A 16,237-nucleotide genomic window follows, 5' to 3' on the forward strand; every position below is an offset into this window, starting at 1 on the left:
TCACGGTATCTCTGTGCATTCAAATTGCCATTGATAAAATGCAATTGTGTTCATTGTCCGTAGCTTATGCCTGCCCCTACCATAACCCCACCACGGGGCACTCTGTTCACAAAGTTGTCATCAGTAAACTGCTCACCCACACATCATACACGTGGTCTGCTGTTATGAGGCCTGTTGGACATACTGCCAAATTGTCTAAAACAACATTGGTAGAAAAATGTACATTCAATTCTCTGGCAAAAGCTCTGTAGGACATTCCTGCAGTAAGCATGCCAATTGCACGCTCCCTCAACTTGAGACATCTATGGCATTGTGTCACAAAACTGTACATTTTAGTGGCCTTTTCTTGTCCCCAGGACAAGGTGCACCTTTGTAATGATCATGCACTTTAATCAGCTTCTTGATATGCCACCCCTGTCAGGTGGATGGATTGTCTTGGCAAAGGAGAAATGTTTACTAACAGGAATGTAAACAAATTTGTGCACAACATTTGAGAGATGTGCGTATGGAACATATGGGATCTTTTATTTCAGCTCATGAAACCAACACTTTGCATGTGGCGTTTATATTTGTTCAGTAGAGTTTAAGCCCTTTAACTGCATGTCCAATTTGTGATGGTAAATGCCAATTGTAATATATTGCTAACGGACAGTGTCAAGTTATACTGCAATTAGACAGTACATTGACAGATTTCCAGTCAAGACAAGGACAGGTTGAATTGCGCAGGCCCCATCTCAGTACTAGAACATAACAGTTCAGTTGGAATGTTGATTTACTACTTTGAAATTAAAAGTCAGACTTCCTGATTTAATACCAAATAAACAACAAATAAACACCAAATCTACTTAAAGAGTAAAACACTAAGTGAAGTTAAATGTACACACAGTTGTGGTTTCATAGGCTGGCAAAGAACATTGCACAGATAGTTACACACTTAAGAGGGTTAGGTACAAGTTATAGAGTGCAGTTTGGGTACCAAAAAGAAGTTCCATGTTTAAGTGGATACTGTCAAAAGTAAATCAGATAGATGTAGTGTTCAACAATAGCACTGTCCTTCACAGGTTCATCTTGAGAAAATGATAGGTAAAAATGTACATAAATTCAGTTGTAAATAATTCTGACATTAAAAGAGTACACATTGTCTGTTCATTAGCTAGGTAAGTTCCAGTGTCAGCGAACAGAAGCATCTATAGTTGAGTGTTTCTGCTGAGAACGAGAGAAAAGCTACATACCATTGCTACCTTGAAACCTTATTTCCTTTCAGGATTACAGTGACAACATCCAGTGTGGCCACATATCAATTAAATGTGAATCAATAACCCCACATTCTGGTTCTCACAAGCACCAGCGTTTCCTACATTCACATCAGTCTAAAGTGATGTGTGCAACCAATTATAATTCTTAAAACACCCTGTAACTCTTTAGAGGGACTAAATTAAGGTTAAAAAGAACAACATCTATTCCATCATTCAAATAATACATTCCCATATTACAGCTTTAAACAAAACCTTGTTCAATAGTCTCTGTGAATACTACCAGTCAAACGGTCCTGACAGAAGAGGACCCATATCTTCTAGTCTTTCAGAACTTCTACCATTACATGTGAACACCACACAGGAATTTGATACAAAAGTCTTTAAAAGTAGATAGGTTAACAGAGGAAATGAACCATAATCAAAAAGGGAGGGAGTGCTTTTCTGTACATTATTATACAGACTAACACAACTACAAAATGCGGAGGTTCATTTAGAAAAATAAAAAAAAATGTCTAGAAAGCTATTCTTCCTGCTCTTCAAACAATAAAACAACTCATAACAAATGAAGAAAAATCAAGTAGATGATACAGCTTGAAAGAGTAAACACAGAGAAATAAAGAGGTCATGACTGTGTGTGCAGAGAAAATGTGTTCCTCTCATATCGAAGACATATTATTGAGCTCTTCTAGATCAGGGGCGCCAAACCCATTTTGCCCCTTGGGCCACATTCAGTCTTCAACAACATTTCCTCGCCATCAAAATTGGCAAAAAGTGATGCTCCCTGACTGTCATTTTGATGATTATTAGTGAGCTGGACAGTCAAACTGTATGAATGTAGGTCCATTATCATTTCTACAGTTTCAAACTTGGTTTTAATCATTGAAAAATAATATCGAGTACACCCCCCCCCCAAAAAAAAAACATATCTGGATCCGGATGACACCCCTGTTCTAGCGCTTCACCAGTCTCTCTCCCCAAGTACATTTAAAAGTGTCAGAGACACAGCACAAGCCAGAATCTCCAAATGACTTGGGCACAAATTAATACAAATCGCACAAATTCACCATGATCTCAACCCATAGGTCTCTCTTATTACTGTTTCCATGTCAGAGTAAGAGGATAATATCTATTTAGCCTGGCAGTGGGCTGGACAATAAGGGTGAAAATATATAGTAGTAGTAGGGGGAAGGTAAAGACCCCTGCCCTATTGACAGCAGAAATCATCGCTTTCCATCTCGGTCATCATTGTGGCCTTCCAAAGCATTGATTCTCATAATATCCTAATCTAAACCTTAAGAAAACATCAAATACATTATAGCTAAAAAGAGGGCTTGAAAGAAATGGAGGGACTGAATGACAAACATTGTCTAAGAATTCCTTGACAAAGGATTAGTCACTCAGCTTCTTTCTATCCACTTCACGTTCCTTCATTCCAGCGCTCATTTAGACCCAAGACTCATCTTTGTTCAAAAGTCCTGGCAGCTTTGAAAGCACTTGAAGGTGCATTAAGTAGCTCTGCATCATGGACACTCCAGAAAATCATGTAATAGAGATGCCCAGCAGGGGGCAGCAGCAGCAATCTTCACAAAACACCAAGTGGAGAAGGCATCAGAGCAGTGAGAGTGGGAGTACGGAAGAAGTGAACACTAAGATATAGACAATGTTTTGCCTCATTTTCACATCCCCCCCAGAGTTGATATGTCTTATCTGGGCTGGTGGCGGGCTGCGAGGCCTCTCCTGGCGTGGGTGGACTGCCTCTGCTGGGCCAAGAAGGACTGGGCCTGGTTGGATGGACCCGACCGCTCTCCCACCACCTTCTGATGCAGGGCCATACCCTGGGGAGGGAGAGAGAAATAAAGCCATAAGACAGGTACATGTCTTACTACCATAAAAGCCAAGACCATTATACAAGTCATTGCACAGCATTGTAGCATCTATCATGCCAACTGCTTAAATACTATGTAGATTAGGCAGATACGGAGAGGTTTACTTACTCACCATGTTGTACCAGGCACTGATGATGAGTTTCTCCTCCTGGTCATGTCTGGACCTGCTCTTCTCATAGTCATGCTGCACACAGAGGAGTTGTTCATGCATATGGAGGGTCAGAAATGCACCACTCATCTGCATCTCGTCAGTCAATGTAGAGTGGCTCTTACCTCCAGGTGCTGGATCTTCCGGTCTCTCTCAGTCAACTGGTTCTTGAGGGCCTGAACATCAGGAGACACAGTCAGAGGCGGCTGCTTGGGGTCCAGAGTCTTGATCACCTTCACAATGAACACAAACACACATATACTTGGTGCGGAAATTCTCAACTATGTCACAATGTGCATGACAATCTTTGACATTGATATCTGCAACTCAGATTTAAGGCAGCGGCCAAGCACCGTGGTGCTGTACTGATGAGTTTAGTGTCAGGCAGTGTTGACTGACCGTCCTGGCCTTCTCCACATAGCGCTTGTAGCGTTGCTCCATCAGCTTCATATCCTCATCCTTCTTCTTCAGGATCTCCTGCAGCTCATCGATCTTCTTCGCCACTGACAGGAGGGAGGTTGAAGAGGAAATATTAACGGCATTTTCAGAGCTTGAAAGTGCTCTTAGATTGATACTATTTGATAGCACTGCTCCCAAGGGCAGGAAATAAGAGACTACTTACTGTTGCCGTCCGCTTTTGGCTCCAGGTCATCAATGACCTCTCTCTTCTTCTGCAGGTCTGAGTGGGCCTCATGGAGCTTCTCCCTGGGACGAGGACAGAGGAAAAGCATGGAGGAGCCGGACGTGCAAGAATCTACAGAGCGGTAATAATACTCCCTTCACAGGTGCAGTGTGCAAGCATCAGTGATAATAGTACTCACAGGTGCTCCTCAAGCTTCTTCTTCAGCAGGGAGGACTGAACAGGGAGGAAGAAAGTCAGTCAACACTCAAACTACTGAGAAACAGACTTCTGTCAGACAGACACAAATAATAAGCATAATACACAACTGAAGTAGTCAAAGTCAAATCAGAGCCCAGGCAGGGATGGGCTGTACTTACAATGGCCTGATTGGCCGAATGTCGGTCGGTGGGGGCAGGCGGAGAGACAGAAGGGTAGGCGTTAATGGTGAATCAACACAGCAGACAAGGGTTAAAGTTCCCACACAAAATCTCAGAGAGCAGTCACAGGCAGGCAGTCAACGGAGGGGAGAGAAGGATACAGTCTACAACAGTCCTCAAGGACTATATTGAGGTCTAGGTCTCTTTTTCCAATTATAATGACTACAAAATAAATGATAAAAAAAACAAAAACATATTTGAACTAAGATGGTCAACCGATTAAGAGAGATTGGTCCTTTCATTCCTGATTACTATACATTTTCAGTATACTGTCGTCTTTGATTGGAGAAGACTGGGTCCACTCAGTGATTGGTATGGACAAGGTAACAGGAGTAACATGATGTTTAGAGGAGGAGAGGGGTAAATGAGGAGGGTCTGTCTCTCCACTCACATCCTCAGCCTTGCTGCCCTGCTCCTGTAGAGCCTTCTGGAGATCCTCCACCTGGGACCGCAGCTCAGAGATCTGCTGCTGGTTCAACCTGGAAGGAGGAGAGAGACAGAACAAATAAGAAAAGGGGAAAGGAAGAGAGAGGAAATTCGATTAAGCTGGTTTTGATGAGTGAGTGGGAGAGGCTGGCGATGCATACAATGTCACATCAGCCGCTGCATTAGTCCACTCTAGAGGTGTCCCACCCACCCACTCCCCTCTGTGTGTTGTGGTTAATTAGGGGAAGACGGGAGCTACTTCAGCCATACTCCACAGCTCGGGATGCTCTCATCCTGCTGCTGAAGACGGCTGCCTGCCTCCCACACTCTGGACCCATCGTCACACACACGATCCACTCAGAAAAACCGCCCACCCACAACACACACACGCGCTGTACGGACAGCCGGGGGACAATCTGGCTCATTGCTGTCCATCCTCTGCTCCGGCCCACACAACACAACTCAACACACAGACCAGAGAGTAAGCTGACATTTAGCTAGATCGCTCCTCCGTTTAGCCAAATGTGAAACTCAAAACAGAAACTCTGGCAATATATACTGTGACTAATATCGTCACGGACTGACCTTGATACATACAATCAAATCACAATGTGCATAACTAAAAACGCTTTATTTTACTTTTGTGGATGAGATGCAGTGGTATTCGTATAGAACGTATCTTTTATTTTACGCATGCCTACACACACACACACACACCTGTTTTGTGTCTCCAGGGTGTTCTGGCTGCGTTGAGACTCCTCCAGCTGACCCTGTACCTCCACCAGTCTCTGTCTGTAGCTCTCCTCCTGGACACACAGCATCTTGTTCTCACTCTGCAGACGCACCACCGTCTCCCTGTGGAAGCAGAAGGGATGAGGTCAAAGAGAGAAGGCAGGGAAGTGGGGCAGAGAGGCAAAGGTCTGTACACTACACACCAACAGAAGTATTCAACTCCACCTCAGCCAATTTAACAGCAGTGCCATCTGACAGAGCCATTCTATTCGTGGACCCAATGGCACATTCTGGTTCTAAAAATAGTGTGGCTGAGGAATAAGACCTTTGCCATTTATCACAGCTGAACACTAGGTTTGGGCGGATATAGATTTCCATACCGTTCCTGAAGCATACCGGGTTTACGGCATTAACGTCAGTGCACACAAAGGGCATCATTTCTGTTCAAATGCTATCAAAGTACTAGCGAATTCCCATAGCGAACGTTAGCTAAATGCTAACAAGCGCAAGCGAACATAAACTAAAAGTAAAGACAGTTCTACAACTTTATGAGCTGGGTTCTATCTCAAAAGGCTACTCACACTTAATCTAGGAGGGGATTGATTGTCTCTGCTGTAACCAAGAAGCTCGATCTTGCAAGCTAGCCACCTATAGCTAACAGGTTAGCAAACCAAATGCATAGCTGGAGAAAATGTATTTGGCATTAAGATCGTTAACGTATAGATATATTTACCTGGCAAACATTAGGAGTGAATTTCAAGTCTAACTTGATCAGCTCTTGTACTGCTCGACAGTGGACGTCACGAAACTTCAGTTTGCTCCACATGCTCTTAATAAACAAATATACCATGTGACTGGCTCAACTGAATTGTAGTTTAAAAATAAAAGAAATCGACACACCCCGGTACCACCCAAGCCTAAAGGTGAAAATGAGCAATTGAATTCTGACACCACTGTATGTCTATTGATAGGTCAGATAGGTGTTATCTAACAGATGAAGCTTTCACTCAGTCTCACATACTTGAACTCTGTGGGCATCATCTCAGAGGCCAGGTTTCCCACTGTGCCAGAGTCCTCACATAATCCACCTGAAGGGGAGAGAGAGAGCCAAGATGTCAGGGGAAAATATATCACATTTGTTCTGACAGTAGTCTTATCAACTGCCACAAAAGGTCAAACTCTTGTCATTTAGAAAAACAGAGGCTGAAGGTTCAGGATGTTAGCTGTGTCCATTGGACTCACCTGGTTGATTGAGGCCCTTCTGTTGGACCTGTGCACACCTGAGCTCATCATTGGTTTCCCGCAGTGTGTCTCGCTCTGAGATCAAACGCTGGAAAACACATTGGGATAACGTGGGGGTTAGACTGCACTCAATCTGATCCTACTAGAAGTGTTCAAATGTACTGCCTCAGAATTTCATAGATTTTAAATCCACATCCACTTTGACATCATGCCCTTTTAAGTAATACATCTTAGTCTGGAGAGGAGTCGTCCCCGGCCATCCTCTCTCACCTCTTTCTCCTTAAGCAGGGCGTCATACTTGTCCTGAAGGTTCTTGTACTCAAACTGCCACTTCTCAGCCTTCAGTGCCTCTGACAAATGCTTGGTGTGAAGCTCATGGACCTGACAGCAGGGAGGCAAACACATTCAGGGTCTGAAGAGAGGTCATAGCATCCTGTGTCATACACACATCCATCTCCACACCTTTGTTAACCCTCCCCCATTCTCTAGCCCTCTCTGCACACCTGTCTCTTGTAGTTGTCCAGCTGGGTGCGGACTGAGTTGGCCCTGCGTAGCTCCTCCTCCAGCTCACATGTGCGCTGCATGTAGACAGTGTTGCGCTCCTCCAGCAGACGCACCTGTCTGCGCAGGTCCCCCAGGTCCTCCAGCTTGCGCTTGTACGTCTCTACCAGCGCCTCCAGCCGGCTCACTCGGTCAGACGAATGCCTGTAGGAGGGGAGAGGGTGAGATGGGGAAGCCGTTTTGAGGATGGGACAGGAAAGGAGAGAAGGATAGGAGGCCACAGACTGCTGAGAGGCTGCTCTCCCCCTGGGCTCACCGGAGGATGTCCATCTCATCTTTGAGAGACTGGGCCTCCTGGGCGAGGCTGGTCAGTTCATCGTTACGGTGAGTGAGGTCCAAAACGTCACGCTCCAGAATCTCCCCTCGCACACGCATGTCATCTCGGCTGTTCTCTAGTCTGTGTCACAAACAGGGGGCAAACAGAAAATGATAAATTAATTGTATCAAAAGAGTAGAATGCATTTAGTTTGGAAGTCTGTGTTGAGGATATGACTCTGACCTGTAGTTCTCCTCCTGTAGCTGCTCCATCTGGCTCTGCAGCAGCAGCAGCTTCTTGCCAGTGATGGTGGTAGAAGCATCCTGTGGGTCACTGAGGCTGAGCTTCTCCCTCAGGGACTGTGTCTCCACCTGCAGGGACGACTTCTCCTCCAGGACGGCTGCCAACTGAGGACCAAACACACACAGACAGAGTCAGGGGTGGAGAGGCAGAGAGAGAACCAGACAAAGTGGCATGTAACCAAGGCTAGAGAGGGAGGAGACCTAGAGACAAATGAACAAACAGTCACACATTGAGTCATAGAAAGTGCTGAGCACAGAAAAAGGACACACTTCAAAATGCAGAACACTGCCAAAAAAAACACATATTTACTCATGAAAATGCAGAATAGAAAAAAGACACTCCACAAATGCTGAAGAAAAAAGAGCCACACTCACATATCCAGCAATAGACACTGTACAATGCTTGCAAAACATGCAATGTTTTTCCATGAGGGTTGGTGGTAACTTCACATGCACAAACATCGACGCAGTTAGTCAGCTATGTTCCGTCGGGTGGGCCACTTTCTCAATGGAGCAGTTGTTAGCATTACCCCTCAAGGAGGGGAATAGAAAACCAGATGTCTGAGTCAGTCTGACTAACAGTTACAAAGTGGGGAGACTGGAGAGTGGGCTCAGAAAGGGATGTTGATTAAGGATTCAAGCTAGTGAGGCTTGATGAAAGATGAACTATCCTTGGGGTTATCATGGACAAGAATGTTGGTTGGTGGTTTAGGGTACGTCCACCCTGAATATGTTTGTGGGTTAGGCAAGCAGGCATGTCAATATTAAAAGGGGGCGTCTATTACTTACCTGTTGGACATCTTTCCAGTTTGAGCACAGCAAAACTCTACACTGAACTTTAAGGACAAATGGCTTGCTTTAGCATCATACCAGGGAGAAAGTAAAGAACTACATAAACTACTGAGAATTTCTTAATGTGTTTAATGTTAACATATTAAGAAATATGCTGAATATATAAGTGGTAATTGCCTTCTAATCCTAAATACTATACAATGTAATTATTGGGGATCAATGACTTAAGTCTTTGTACCCAATGACATTGCCTAATCAGAGGCAGCATTAACAGCACAGTTAGCAATGTTTCATAGAGAATAAGAGGATTCTAGTACCCAAAAGCCCATTTTAGCATGTGTAGCGCCATTGAGAACTTTCCCCATTTTGAAGTAGTCAACTGGGTGTGGCTTCCTATTGGTTAAGAAAGGATCACATAATTCCATCCAGGACATCAGGAAGGATCAGCCAATTAATAATTTGTGAGCAAAAATTACATAACTGGTGGCAGTACGTCGCCAAACATGGCTTTATACCTGTTCAAATAACACACTCCAGGTGGCAGTATGCACCCTTTCAGTTTCTTTACCAACTCAGAAGTAGTAGAAGAAAATTGACTACTTCAAAATCAGCGGAGGCTGGTGGGAGGAGCTATAGGAGGACAGGCTCATTGTAATGGCTGGAATGGAATGGCATCAATAATATGGTAACCACATGTTTGACTCCGTTCCTTTAATTCCATAACAGTCATTACATTATACTACCCACCATTGTGACCTGTACGCTCTCGTTGGCTGGCCCTCGCTTCATACTCGTCGCCAAACCCACTGGCTCCATGTCATCTACAAGACCCTGCTAGGTAAAGTCCCCCCTTATCTCAGTTCGCTGGTCACCATAGCATCTCCCACCTGTAGCACACGCTCCAGCAGGTATATCTCTCTAGTCACCCCCAAAACCAATTATTTCTTTGGCCGCCTCTCCTTCCAGTTCTCTGCTGCCAATGACTGGAACGAACTACAAAAATCTCTGAAACTGGAAACACTTATCTCCCTCACTAGCTTTAAGCACCAACTGTCAGAGCAGCTCACAGATTACTGCACCTGTACATAGTCCACCTATAATTTAGCCCAAACAACTACCTCTTTCCCTACTGTATTTAATTTACTTATTTTGCTCCTTTGATTTGATTTATTTTTATTTCTACTTTGCACATTCTTCCATTGCAAATCTACCATTCCAGTGTTTTACTTGCTATATTGTATTTACTTTGCCACATTGTATTTACTTTGCCACCATGGCCTTTTTTTGCCTTTACCTCCCTTATCTCACCTCATTTGCTCACATCGTATATAGACTTGTTTATACTGTACTATTGACTGTATGTTTGTTTTACTCCATGTGTCGTTGTATGTGTCGAACTGCTTTGCTTTATCTTGGCCAGGTCGCAATTGTAAATGAGAACTTGTTCTCAACTTGCCTACCTGGTTAAATAAAGGTGAAATGAAATAAAATAAAATTACAATGAGCCCATCATCATATAGCTCCTCCCACCAGCCGCCACTGTTCAAAAGAGAGATGGCCTCAATGGTGCTGCCTGTGCACTCACAGAAGCCATAATGGGGCAGATACAGAAAAAAAGAGTCCTCTATCACTCTCTATGCACCGTTTACACAACAAACCATCAGGGGGAATCAATCAGACAGTACAACAATCCTCAGCTAAGCGAATAAATAGGGTCACTTCACTCATGGCAAAGAGCTGCAGATACACACTCAACATGCTAACTAACAAACAGTCCTCTCTGCCCACCTGGTGCTCCAGGTCCCGACAGCGCTGGCCCAGATCCTCCTTCACCTCCACCTCTTCACTGAGAAAATAATACTTCCTGGACTGCAGACACGGAGAGAGGCACAAGGGAGGTTATAGACAGCACAGTAGGAGGTAGAGAACGAGAGAGAGAGAGAGCGAGAGAGAGATACCACGAAAGACAAGTAAATGAGACGGCAATTGAGGAATAGCGATAAAACCAACTTGCAGGGGAGTGAAAGTTTAATGTATTCAGAGAAGCAGAGTAAGAAGAGAGCGGGTCCCACCTGGTAGTCAAAGTCCCCATAGGTCTCAGGACTTCCTGGAACAGTTGGTTCTTTAGCTAGGAGCTACACCACAACAAAACAGTCAATTGCTGGTTCAAACTCCAGAAAGACAGATCACATGGTGAAACGCATTGTCAATATAGAGGTAAGCTAGGACAATAAGTGAGCTATTGCCTGTTTTAGTGTATATTGCTGTTAAATACAGAAAGGTTTCAGGGAGCAAAGAATTGTGCTTGAACAGTTGTAGCCAAAAATGTTGAGAATGACACAAATATTAATTTTCAAAGTCTGCTGTCTCAGTTTGTATGATGGCAATTTGAATATACTCCAGAATGTTACAAAGAGTGATCAGATGAATTGCAATTAATTGCAAAGTTCCTCTTTGCCATGCAAATGAACTAAATCCCCCAAAAAACATTTCCACTGCATTTCAGCCCTGCCACAAAAGGACCAGCTGACATCATGTCAGTGATTCTCTCGTTAACACAGGTGTGAGTGCTGACGAGGACAAGGCTGGAGATTACTCTGTTATGCTGATTGAGTTCGAATAACAGACTGGAAGCTTCAAAAGGAGGGTGGTGCTTGGAATCATTGTTCTTCCTCTGTCAACCATGGTTACCTGCAAGGAAACATGTGCCGTCCTCATTGCTTTGCACAAAAAGGGCTTCACAGGCAAGGATATTGCTGCCAGTAAGATTGATTTAGGTACAACCATTTATCGGATCATCAAGAACTTCAAGGAGAGCGGTTCAAATGTTGTGAAGAAGGCTTCAGGGCGCCCAAGAAAGTCCAGCAAGCGCCAGGACCGTCTCCTAAAGTTGATTCAGCTGCGGGATTGGGGCACCACCAGTACAGAGCTTGCTCAGGAATGGCAGCAGGCAGGTGTGAGTGCATCTGCACTCACAGTGAGGCAAAGACTTTTGGAGGATGGCCTGGTGTCAAGAAGGGCAGCAAAGAAGCCACTTCTCTCCAGGAAAAACATCAGGGACAGACTGATATTCTGCAAAAGGTACAGGGATTGGACTGCTGAGGACTGGGGTAAAGTCATTTTCTCTGATGAATCCCCTTTCTGATTGTTTGGGGCATCCGGAGAAAAAGCTTGTCCGGAGAAGACAAGGTGAGCGCTACCATCAGTCCTGTGTCATGCCAACAGTAAAGCATCCTGAGACCATTCATGTGTGGGGTTGCTTCTCAGCCAAGGGAGTGGGCTCACTCACAATTTTGCCTAAGAACACAGGTATGAATAAAGAATGGTACCAACACATCCTCCGAGAGCAACTTCTCCCAACCATCCAGGAACAGTTTGGTGACGAACAATGCCTTTTCCAGCATGATGGAGCACCTTGCCATAAGGCAAAAGTGATAACTAAGTGGCTCGGGGAACAAAATATCAATATTTTGGGTCCATGGCCAGGAAACTCCCCAGACCTTAATCCCATTGAGAACTTGTGGTCAATCAAGAGGCGGGTGGACAAACAAAAACCCACAAATTCTGACAAACTCCAAGCATTGGTTATGCTAGAATGGGCTGCCATCAGTCAGGATGTGGCCCAGAAGTTAATCGACAGCATCCCAGGGTGGTTTGCAGAGGTCTTGAAAAAGAAGGGTCAACACTGCAAATATTGACTCTTTGAATCAACTTCATGTAATTGTCAATAAAAGCCTTTGACACTTATGAAATGCTTGTAGTTATACTTCAGTATTCCATAGTAACATCTGACAAAAAATATCTAAAGCCACTGAAGCAGCAAACTTTGGGGAAATTAATATTTGTGTCATTCTCAAAACTTTTGGCCACAATGTGTAATCTCACAAAAGGACAGACAGATCTACAAAGAGGATAATATCAAAAAGACTGATCACTCACCTCCTGTATGGCTGTCATGACAACATGCTGGACAGACTCCTCCAGGGTCATTATCTGCTGGATTTGCTCTATGAGAAAAAACACAGAGGAGGAGTCCACTGAATATCACATTCACATCTGACAGTCAGACACTGCTTTACACTGCTTTACACACAGTTTCTCCTGCATTAACATCAAACCCACTAGCTTGTTCATCTGAGGATCACATTGTCTTTTAAAACTCTGTTTTATCATAATATGTATACAGTACATGGTTGGGGCTTTGTAGAAACGAACCAATGAATGCTCAGTTTATCAACTTGTGATAATCAGGTCATTGCATTAATTCTGCATTTTCTCCATAGGTGACTTCCTGTTACCCAGCAGAGCCTCCTCTATCCCAGCTAGCTCACCTTGCTTTTTCTCACAGCTGACTGCACAGCCAAGCACCAACTGCACCAGCTTGCCAAGTTCAGTCACATCTCCAAACTCCCCAATCAGATTGATGTCTGGCAGGTGCACGTCTGCTACCTGGTGGCCAAGCACCTGTTCATAGAAGGATGGAGACAATGGGGATTGTGAAAAAATATATGCATTGAGCAATGATATTTCAAATGGACTAAGACAGATGCAAACACTGAGGAACAACTGGAGGAGATTGAGCTCTTAAAAGAAATGCAGGAAACGTGCATAAACCATCCATCCCTTCCGATATTTAATGAGGAAAAGCCTTTACTCACATCATGGTAATACTCAAGCATGCTCTGAAGAATCTTCTTCAGGTTGCTGACCTGGAGGAAAATGAAATAAATCTGAGCTGGAGAACACAGGCATCTTTGCCTTGGTGAAAATAGACCATATTTAAACAGTAAGGCCAGTGGTCACTCTAGGTTGCCTAGGTGACAACCTAGAGGCACTGTGTTATATCCTTCTATCTCATACTGCACCTTGAGGCGCCAGTTGGCCTCACTCTCCTCCTTGATCCTGCCCAGCCATGCCTCATTAAACCAGGAGGGGTCTCTGTTAACGAGATGAAACACTTAACAATACATATTCTAGGGACATACAATACACAGGAAGCCACAGGGCAGAGTATTTCTAAACTGGAAAACACAAACTCCCTAATGTGACACTCAATGAATGTCACAACAAGCAAGCAATCATTGGAAACTTGCTTGAGGTCAGAATTGCCATTACCCAATTCAACGAACCTTCAGATAAAAGCACTGCTTGTTTCCAGTTCGATACATTTCTATGTGTGTGTGTGTGTGTGTGTGTGGACAGAAAGGCACACAAATACTACAGCAGATGAGGTATAAAGGTAATTTGGCTTGGACAGACAGTACCCTTAAATGGACAGGCACTTGCACAAAATCCCACCTGGGCACAATCTGCCAGACCCAGGCCTTGAGAAATACAGACCTATTCCCTATCAAGCGTAGGAATAGAAATAAAACAGACTAACAGCCCATCCTCTAACTTTACAAAAAGGCTTTTGAATAGATGATTGAATTTGCTCTAATCAGGTTCTACTCAAAGTACTTCAAGGCCCAGAACAAAATGTCAGTGTGCAACTGATAAGCAAATCGGTCTGTGAATTGAGGATGACTGGGATTGAACGTACTCCACAAATCTCTTACTATTGCCATTTGCTACTGTGACAGGGTAATGGCTTCTGCAAGTAAGGACCTTTTTCCTCGTTCATATGCTAGTCAGAACTAGGAAATTCGGAAATGTCCAACTCGCTAACTGGTTGCAGTTATACATGTGCCGCGTTCATCGAATCAGTAAGTCGGACATTTCTGAGTTTCCTAGTTCCGACTAACATGTGAACACTGCATACATCTCCCAGTTTTCCTACGCTTAGCTGTTGTCTACTCTTGTGTTAACCCACCACCACCATTATCACCAACCTCAAAACACACAAAAAAATGTTGTGCCCTTACATCTTGTGTAGAACGTGTGCAATAGCCACTCCGCTCATCAGGTCCTGCTTGCTGGTGCATGAGGGCACCTGAAATGTCTGTAGCTGGAAGGGTTGGACATGATGAATGAGAAGAAAATGTGTTAGTGTGTCATTTATTATACTTCATGTCAATCAATTAGAAATCAACTGATCGAGAAGAGGAACAATGCAAATGTTAGTGCCAACACGTTGGGCAAATTGCTTGCTATTTGGGGTTTTAGGATGGGTATCTATTTCAGCACTTTGTGACAACTGTTGATAAAAGAGGGCTTTATAAAATACATTTGATTGATTGTGCGGTCTAGAAGTGCTGGAAAGCCATTCTACTAATGTGCTGTTCAGCTAAAGTGTTTGCTAACCACTAAATGATAGACCTCAGCTAGCTACTTAGCTGGCAATTTGTTTGTAAGAGATCATTCCACATTTCTAGCCAGTTTTAATATAGCCTAAACAACCTATATTTGGAGGGTTCATGGCTGAGTTTTTCAACTATGTACCATATTAACGGTACTTATCGTGGAGTTGAGAAACTTAGAAGCTAGCTAGGAGTGTGACTGGCTTGCTGGGGCTTGGCTAGACCTTCGTACTGATTGCATAAGATAGTGGCTAGCTCAGTTGCTGGCTGGAAACTTTGGAGCTTGTCCAAGACGACAATTTCTGATGTTTACAGTAGACCATAAAAACCATTTAGTTAGCTTTATTTGACAGTGACAGCTAGTTAATTATGTTATTTTTATTTGAGCTGGTTCAAGGCACTACTAACTATAAAATTCCAGGCTACATTTAATTGTAAAAACACCTCATTTAATTTCGCTAACTGCAAGCGAGGTCCTTTTGGATGACGACAGGCTAGCAAGACATCCCAGTTCCCTAACTTTGTAAAACTTACCCAATTTAGTAACGAATCGCATAGCTTTGCTTTATCCAGACTCATTTTGGTTTGTCTGACCGACACTCTGCAGTTAGCACACTAGCAATCGATTGGGAGACTTTCAGCTTCAAGTTTATTTTTAGCTTGCACTATCACGTCAGCAAACCTTGGCCTCCTGTTAGCTAGCTTGACTTTCGCGTTTTAGCTCCATAAACGATCCGAGTGAGACTCCGTATTAAGAACATTGTCATGGCAACAGATGACCGTGTTTACGTGTTGTTGTCACAGAGTTTCTAAACCCAGAGACGCACGCAACATCGCGAGACTTCCGGAACGCTTAGGAAGCAGACCAGGCCAGTGTTTGAGAAGTGACAAATTATTCCTTAGTTGTTAATTTTCTCTAAATCTAAAGGCACAACCTAGATTCGAGACAATGTACTAAGTATTTTAACATGTTATTACTCCAACCTCGTGAAAGTGACAAACGGACAGGTTTTGATTTATTGCACATGCGCAGCTTGGCGTGAGACAACCGTTACGCCCTATTACGTGTTTCTGCGCATGAGCAGTTGTCGCGGTCACGTGCTAGTTGGAACGATGAAACGCTGATATTTCTAACATACTGATTCGTTGAACGCGGCACGTGTATAACTACAACCAGTTAGGAGGTCGGACATTTCCGAGTTTCCATGCCCGACGAACACTTGCACGCGGCACCAGCTATCCAACGTCGCCATGACATTGCCTACCAGCGTGATCAGGGGATTCTATTTGTTGTTGTTTCGCCTGTATGTTGCTCAAAACAGAGCGCGGTATTGTAGA

At 43.9% G+C, this 16,237-nt stretch overlaps 1 protein-coding gene across 3 annotated transcripts; it reads right to left on the reverse strand.

Moving 5' to 3' along the window:
- Positions 1-786: 786 nt before the first annotated feature.
- On the reverse strand, positions 787-15,618 carry LOC139421392 (protein Hook homolog 2-like). 3 transcript variants are annotated; one of them, XM_071172250.1, is made up of 23 exons: positions 15,434-15,607; positions 14,525-14,607; positions 13,526-13,598; positions 13,319-13,369; positions 12,992-13,124; positions 12,600-12,667; positions 10,733-10,795; positions 10,449-10,529; positions 7,810-7,973; positions 7,567-7,707; positions 7,253-7,454; positions 7,020-7,130; positions 6,750-6,837; positions 6,529-6,595; positions 5,493-5,630; positions 4,741-4,828; positions 4,290-4,295; positions 4,112-4,146; positions 3,913-3,995; positions 3,690-3,793; positions 3,416-3,523; positions 3,255-3,326; positions 787-3,091 (listed from the first exon to the last, which is right to left on the reverse strand). In XM_071172250.1, exons 1-23 carry the CDS (start codon positions 15,476-15,478, stop codon positions 2,960-2,962), a joined length of 2,136 nt encoding a protein of 711 aa, XP_071028351.1. In that variant the 5' UTR covers positions 15,479-15,607; the 3' UTR covers positions 787-2,959. The 3 variants fall into 3 exon arrangements, with proteins under 3 accessions (XP_071028351.1, XP_071028352.1, XP_071028350.1); XM_071172251.1 differs by lacking the exon at positions 4,290-4,295 and having other exon boundaries at positions 15,434-15,618; XM_071172249.1 differs by lacking the exon at positions 4,290-4,295 and having other exon boundaries at positions 3,251-3,326.
- Between the last annotated feature and the right edge of the window lie 619 nt (positions 15,619-16,237).

The sequence above is a fragment of the Oncorhynchus clarkii genome, chromosome 12 (genome assembly GCF_045791955.1).
Source record: "Oncorhynchus clarkii lewisi isolate Uvic-CL-2024 chromosome 12, UVic_Ocla_1.0, whole genome shotgun sequence".
NCBI lineage: Eukaryota > Metazoa > Chordata > Actinopteri > Salmoniformes > Salmonidae > Oncorhynchus > Oncorhynchus clarkii.

Coding starts and splice junctions, on each gene's coding strand:
- LOC139421392 (XM_071172249.1), bottom strand. CDS start 15,478: ATGAGTCTGGATAAAGCAAAGCTATGCGATTCGTTACTAAATTGG. Junction 7,974..10,448: donor GTCGGGACCTGGAGCACCAG/GTGGGCAGAGAG, acceptor TTTGGTCCTCAG/TTGGCAGCCGTCCTGGAGGA. Junction 3,327..3,415: donor GGAAGATCCAGCACCTGGAG/GTAAGAGCCACT, acceptor CTCTGTGTGCAG/CATGACTATGAGAAGAGCAG.